Raw genomic sequence first — 7,743 nt, 5'->3', positions numbered from 1 at the left:
CCGCGTCATCCAGCAAGCACCACGCGCGTTTGTCGGCGCGTGTGATGCACGCGCGCTGATCTTGGCCACTAACACGCTGCCACGTGTCCTGGGGGGAAAAAGAAGTGGGGGCGCGTGTACTGTTGCGTAAAATTACAGAAATGCCCCTGTTGCTCTATTCTTCCAAAAAATTAAAAAATGGGTATTTTTGTCCAACTCAAAAGGTGCACCTTGCTAATTTAGACCCAACTGGGTCTAAATTAGCAGCCCCCTATATATATATATATATATATATATATATATAGTGAGAGAGAGAGAGAGAGAATTATATTGATGTGTTTTTAATAATTGATTTTTATTTAATAAAAAAAATTGAATTGGTATAAAAATAATTTGAATTTGGGTTACATACAAAAATATTTGGTTTTGTAGACAAAAAGAAAAAAAAAACGTGGGAGAAGTAACAAATAAAGCGGGTAATTTGAATTTGAGTTACATGCAAAAAATTGGATTTGTAGATAAAAAAAACAAAGAAAACGTGGGAAAAATAACAAATAAAGTGTGATAATTTGAATTTGAGTTACATACAAAAAATTGAATTTATAGATAAAAAGAAGAAGAAAACAAACGTGGGAGAAATAACAACAATTAAAATTATCTCTTTTTGACGTAAACAATTAAAATTATCTTCTTTTTTTTTACGAACATTAAACCATATTATTTCATTCATCAACACTAGACACTTACCCGTGCGATGCACGGGTCTTATGCGTTATTTTATAGTATAACATCAAAAAATTATTTGTATAAGTAGTAAATTTAAAATTGAAACAATAGGAGCAAAGATATTAATTTGAAACTTATTGGAGTCTTCATTATCCCTTACCAAAAAAAATACTGCGTTATCGAATTTGACATTTATATTAATTTGAAACTTATTGGAGCAAAGATAAACCAACTTAACTCATACTCAAATATCGAATATGATAAAAATCATACAGGGCATAACAATCATTAGTAAATTTTATTTTATCTAATTTTTTTTAAAGTAGTTTTGACAATCGACCAACTTCTTATATTTACAAAGATTAGACAAAAGATTATTAACAAAAACATTAACTATTTTGAAAAAAAAACAATAAAATAATAAAATGAACACAAAAGATTAAAATGAATAATAACCAAAAACAACAACAACAATAATAATAATAATAATAATAATAATAATAATAATAATAATAATAATAATAATAATAATAATAATTACAATTAGTACCCCACATTAAATGAATGTAAGTGGATGATGTGGCTAAATAAAAGGTTTTCATTGGTTTGTGAATTAGAGTTTAGATAGGCAATTCCATAACTATCTCGGATTTATATATATATATATATATAGTAATAAAACAAGATGGTATCACCAATCGTTAGTTGGTTCAGTGGTGATTGGTGCTGAACTTGGTAGGGAGGACCGCGGTTTGATCCCCCACAACTGCGATCGGGAGGGGGCTGGAACCACTTGATGCCAGAACTGACCCCCGAACCAGATTCAACTGGTGGTGAAAAGCCGGAAAAAAAAACAAGATGGTATCAAATCAAAGGACTAAGAACGAGCATAGTTTTTTGACGCCCTCACAAGTGTATGAGCGACAAAACTGGCGTGCCTCTTAACAAAACTTATCTTAAAGTTTGCATCATTTCCTAGCATTTTACGACATTCTTCTATAATATTGCCAAACTCATAATGATCGATGCAGCTACCCTCATGGCGTTAACCACTAACAATTAAAATTATCTTGTTCACCCTTTTTCTAAAAAAAGTCAATAGATCAGACACACCTTATTTTATTTTCCCTTAGTTTCATAGATGTTCCATGTGATATGTCTGTTAACAAAACAATAAGCAACTAAATTATAACTTTAGTATAAAACAAAACGTTCTTATGTTTGCTAGAAACATGTTACTAGTAGTAACCAATTATCAGAATGTTTGCCATTTTTTAAAAAAGACCACACCGACCCTCATCTGAAAACATTGATGTTTGAAGCATCTTGATCATTAACTTAATGTTATTTCACTGATTTAGAACACTCTAAATTACTTCATCAGTAGTACATAATCACGTGCCATAGTTGACTCTAGTACCTCATCAATTCCTCTGCATAGAGATAAAAGAAAAATTATCGAAATCATTATTCTAGCAAAAATAATTCTTGACAAGACTTTACATATTTCACGGCTGAACTCTAAATTATCGAGGCAGTTCTCTTAAGAATCAGACAGTTAATAAAAAAAAAAGAAACATGTGAACAATTTTTATTCAAGAAACCACATGATATCAAAAAATGCTCCCTCTTGAAAGAGAATCATAATGAATTACATTGCTTGAAGATGGAAAGTTGAGGTACTGAGGAAGATCATTTTGGAGAAGGTAAGAAGATTTGTGATCAAGGGCAATATCGGGATTTTGCATTACAGGCTCATGTTGCATCTGGAGACATAGTATCTCTGCTTGAGCTACTGCAAGCTGCATTTGAAGATCCGAAACTTGGTTTTGAAGGTAAGATATGGCTCCAACACAACCATAAACAGGATCCTTCACTCTTGCATGTGCTTCATACACTAAACTGCTTACTGCATCTGATCTCTGTTGAATAGGAAGTTCCTGTAATATTATACAACATGTCAATAACTTTTTTTAGCCAAAAGGATCAATACTCAAAACCCAAAAAGAAAATAAAATCAAACCTAAAATATTACTCTTCCTCTTTAAAATTAGCATTGATATTTGGACACAAAATTTAGATACCAGATAAAATACATCCGGTATCAGTGTATGTTTGGATTCCCCAGGGAAAGAAATACTCCCTCTGGTCTCATATATGAGTAAAAGTTTACTCTTAAGGTTCATTCAATAATTAATGTATCTGACTTATAATACAGACAAGATAGATTAGATATAAACTATGATTTATTTATTTTTTTTCAAGAGAGAGTCCAAAAGTATGTATGGATGAGGTACCTGGAGCATTTTGCTAACGTTGCTGGCACCAAAAACTTTGTGAACAATTGCAAACTTTTGAGGATCATTTGAAGGGAAATAAGGAGAAAAAATGCAATCCTTAGCACAACGGCGTCTAAGGAGTTTGCATGAAGCACAAGGGGAATTAGTATTACCACCCATTTGATAATGAAAAACAGAGGAAACAGGGGAAGACACAAAGAGGAGAAGAATTGGAGTTGTAAATTGAGAGAGTCTGTATTTATAATCCAATAAATGGCCATCGGCGGGTGAGACTATATGGCTGCTAGCCTGCTAGTGCTACCTTGAACAAATAAACAGTACTGTATTACTATCAAAGTAGACTCAACTTGGGTAGGATGGGTAGCTCCACCGGTTGAGTGAGGTTCAGAGTTCAAGTAATGTTCAAGTAATTTGTTTAGGGTGAAATATATGAGTCTTTTATCAGTTTTTTTGTTTTTTTTTTTACGGAGGGGAGTCTTTTATCTTATATGTAACACTTTAATTCTTTATCTTATTTTTTTTCTCATATAACTCCAAGTTAAATTTAAAAAATTCAAAAGACACCAAAAAATATTAGGAATTTGAAATTTCATTCTCCCATATATTTCAAAATTTTCAAAGCAACCCCTATAATATTTTAAAAATTACAAATTGACCCCTAATTTTTTAAAATTGCAAATTGGTAACAAAAATCAAATTTATAAAAGTGGACCAAAATATTTAGAATAAAAATTTTCTATTACTCTATACAAACACACACATTTATAAATAATGGTAATTCAAAAATACAACCATTTAAATTGCTTAGAATTTTAAATCCACTAAAATTTCTAGCAAACACATCTATTTTTTTTTAATCAAGCAAACACGTCTATTTAGGTAGGGGTGCTCAAATTTAAACCAATCCAATTAAAAACAGATTCAAAAAAATAGAAAATCACAAAAAATCGAATAATTTTGGATGTATTTGGATGTTATTTTGTAAAAACCGCTGGATCGAATCAGATTTTGGATTGATTTTTCAAAACTGATCCAAACCGAACCAAACCGCATACATATATGTATTTTTTTTTTTGAAAACTTTGTATCCGGCCTCAGGACTGACTAATCCAAGGGGACCAATCCCACCGCCCACTTGCGGGGGCCCTATTTAAAGCCAGTTTTTTGCTCTGTATGGACTTAGCCCACCGAAATTGACACCAGGGGGAATCAAACCTGAGACCTTGAGAGGAACATATTTGAAGACCCAAGCAACCACCACTAAACCAACCCCAAGTTGGTTCCGCATAAATATATGTTAATACTTATTTTTCTTTTTATTAATATGATATATTACATTAACCTATTATATGTTGATTTTAATTTTTTTTTTTATATGTTTTGTAATTACTCCAAATCCATAGTCTCTTGGTGCATATGAAAATTGAAGTGTCATAACAGCATGACTAGTGAACAATCCTAAAAAATTTATTGGTTGTTTTCCTTCTGCAAAATGTTGTTTGATTTCCCCTTACAACAAGAATATATGGCTTTTTGAACGGTCTATCAAGTATCATATATAATTAGTTGCTTGCTTAATTTTCTTTTTTAATAGTTTCAGATAAAATATATTTTTTATATTACAAATATTTAATTAGTGTTTATTTAAAAACCGAAGTAAACCGCATGAAATTGGATTGGATCAGATATTTCTTTTAGTCATCCAAAAATTGAACCAAACCGCATGCTATTTTTTCTTTGCATCGAATTACTTTTTATCTGATAGCCGATTCAAACCGAACCGCGTGGACTGCATGACATGTGAAAAAATTAAAATAAAAAACACATACACACACCCGAGGGCTCTTACCCAAAAAAAAAAACCACACCCAAGGGCTTAACACTACAAAGTTGAAAAATTAAACATTTATTTTTTTACTAAAAATTAAACATTTATTTTTAATATAAAAAAGGAAAACAAATCACGGTAGGAACTTTATTTATTTATTTATTCACAAGAATGAGTTTTATTTAATATAAAGGGTGGGATGAGTTTTATTTATTTTTTATTTTTTACAAGGATGAGTTTTATTCTACAAAGAGTTAAAATGGGAATTTTAAGTAATTTGTAGGGGTAGGGGGATAATTGTAGGGGTAGGAAGAAATTTTTTCATTTCCTTGTAGTGGTCAGTAGTTACTATCTGCACCATGGTATGAATATTGAATCGGGTTGGACAATTAACCCGATCCACTAAAAAGAAAAATGGGTCTCCTCCATCGCCATTAAGGAAATGACGTCACCGTTAAGTTAATTTATTGAGTAAGAAAACGTGGAGCCATAACAATGAAAGTATAAATAACTAACTAGCTTTCGGAATTATCTCCGAGGCACTATGTCAAAGATGGGTTTCTCCAATCAGTGGATTAGTTGGATCATGTTATGTGTTGAGACAGTGGATTACTCAGTGTTGGTTAACGGTAATGTGACTGAGTCTATTAAGCCAAGTCGTGGTCTTAGGCAAGGAGACTCTTTATCGCCTTATCTTTTCATCATATGTGCAGAAGGCCTTTCAGCCCTCATCCGCAGTGCTGAGGCTAGAGGTGATTTGCATGGTGTCAAGATTTGTAGAAACGCTCCCATTGTTTCTCATCTTCCTTTTGCTGACGATTGTTTTTTATTTTTCCGAGCCAATACTAATGAAGCAGATACTATGAAGAATATTCTCAATACTTATGAACAGGCTTCTGGACAGACAATTAATTTTCAAAAATCTGAGATTTTCTGTAGCCGCAATGTAGATTCAGCAGTTCAGAACAATATCTCTAATATCCTTGGCGTTCAAACTGTTCTTGGTACAGGGAAATATCTGGGGCTCCCTTCCTTGATTGGGAGAAGTAAAAAAGCAACTTTCAATTTTATAAAAGACAGGGTGTGGAAGAAGATTAATTCGTGGAGTAGTAAATGTTTATCAAAAGCAGGGCGTGAAGTGCTCATTAAATCGGTTCTTCAGGCTATACCGAATTATTTCATGAGTATATTTATCCTGCCTTCTTCACTATGTGATGAGATTGAAAAATTGATGAATTCCTTCTGGTGGGGTCATTCTGGAGCTCATAACAGAGGTATTAATTGGTTGTCATGGGATAAATTATCTATGCATAAGGTTGACGGCGGAATGGGATTTAAAGATCTCTCAGCTTTTAATCTAGCTATGATAGGTAAGCAAAGTTGGCGTATTCTTACTAGTCCCAATATTCTGATTGCTAAGTTATACAAAGCTAAATATTTCCCAAATTGTAGCTTTCTTGATTCTAGTCTTGGTCACAATCCTAGTTTTGTTTGGAGAAGTATTTGCAACTCCAAATTCTTAATTAGAGCAGGTTGTAGATGGAGGATTGGTGATGGTAATAATATTCCACTTTGGAATGAAAATTGGCTTGCTGATGCTCTCCCTCTTGAACCAATTAATCATAACAATCTAATGTATTCTGGTTTTACGGTCTCTGACCTTATGGAGAATGACTCAAAGGCTTGGAATGTACGCCGTATATCATCCATGTTTGATCAAACTTCGGTAGCTAGAATTCTTGCTACCCCCCTCTACCCATCAGTTTCGGATGATAGACGACTTTGGCGTGGTGAAAGCAAAGGTGAATATTCTGTCAGAAGTGCTTATAGAATTTGTGTACGTGAGCTCCTTGATACCTCTCATTTGCGTGTTAATGGTAGTTGGAATTTGGTGTGGAACATTGAAGCACCTCCAAAAGTTAAAAATCTGGTTTGGCGCGTTTGTCGAAAGTGTTTTCCGACTCGTGTCCGGTTGCGAGATAAAGGAGTTGATTGTACGCAGCTATGTGCCTTGTGTGGTGGTGATAATGAGGATAGTGAACATCTTTTATTTAAATGTCCAAGTAGTCAGAATGTGTGGAATATGGCTGGGTTCTCCCAAGTTGTCTCAAATGCTTTAGCTAATAATAACGACGCTCCGGCCATTATCTTTCAAATTCTGCAGCAGCTGTCAAAATATGATTCAGCAGTATTTGCTTGTGTTTTGTGGAGTATTTGGAAGCAACGTAATAATCAGATTTGGAATAATGTAATTGATGCTCAACATTTTGTTTTTTTCCGTGCTGTTAATATGTTGCAGGATTGGAAAGCAGTCCGTATTGTCGCTTCCAAGTCAGGCCCGACTGTTCAGGACTCCGTGGTAAGATCTTGGCGTAGACCGACGACGGGCCGAGTGAAATGCAACATAGATGCTTCCTTCCCGCCGAGCTCTGACAGAGTTGGTATTGGGATTTGTGTCAGAGACGAACATGGTGCTTTCGTTTTAGCTAAAACAGAATGGTTCACACCAAGATGCGAGGTACACATTGGTGAAGCACTCGGTCTTCTGTCAGCGCTAAATTGGGTACATGAGCTCCAGCTAGGTCCTGTTGATTTTGAATTGGATTCAAAGAGAGTGGTTGATAGCTTCCATTCTTCAGTTAAAGATTACTCTGAATTTGGTGTTATTATGGATCAGTGTAATCTTGTTTTTAATAATTATTATAGCAACTCTAGTGTAGAGTTTGTGCGGAGACAAGCAAATGAGGTTGCCCATTGTCTAGCTAAGGCGGCCACATTATCAGCTAGTTTCCAGATCTTGGTTGATGTTCCGATTAATGAAATGCTATAAGCACCCTTTTATCAAAAAAAAAAAAAAACTAACTAGCTTTCGGAGCGGAGTCTAAGGTGGGAAAGGGCCCTAGGTCTCCC

The 7,743-nt window shown here is 34.1% G+C and overlaps 1 protein-coding gene across 2 annotated transcripts; it reads right to left on the bottom strand.

The window, feature by feature from the left end:
- Positions 1-1,841: 1,841 nt before the first annotated feature.
- LOC123894814 (LOB domain-containing protein 12-like) lies at positions 1,842-3,213 on the bottom strand. Of its 2 annotated transcripts, XM_045944889.1 has the most exons (3): positions 3,003-3,213; positions 2,361-2,645; positions 1,842-2,138 (listed from the first exon to the last, which is right to left on the bottom strand). In XM_045944889.1, the coding sequence occupies exons 1-3, from the start codon at positions 3,162-3,164 to the stop codon at positions 2,130-2,132; spliced, it is 456 nt and encodes a 151-aa protein (XP_045800845.1). In that variant the 5' UTR covers positions 3,165-3,213; the 3' UTR covers positions 1,842-2,129. The 2 variants fall into 2 exon arrangements, with proteins under 2 accessions (XP_045800845.1, XP_045800844.1); XM_045944888.1 differs by lacking the exon at positions 1,842-2,138 and having other exon boundaries at positions 2,289-2,645.
- Positions 3,214-7,743: the final 4,530 nt, after the last annotated feature.

This window comes from Trifolium pratense, linkage group LG7 (assembly GCF_020283565.1).
Source record: "Trifolium pratense cultivar HEN17-A07 linkage group LG7, ARS_RC_1.1, whole genome shotgun sequence".
NCBI classification, from domain to species: domain Eukaryota; kingdom Viridiplantae; phylum Streptophyta; class Magnoliopsida; order Fabales; family Fabaceae; genus Trifolium; species Trifolium pratense.
This window is presented reverse-complemented; position numbering and strand designations above follow the sequence as displayed.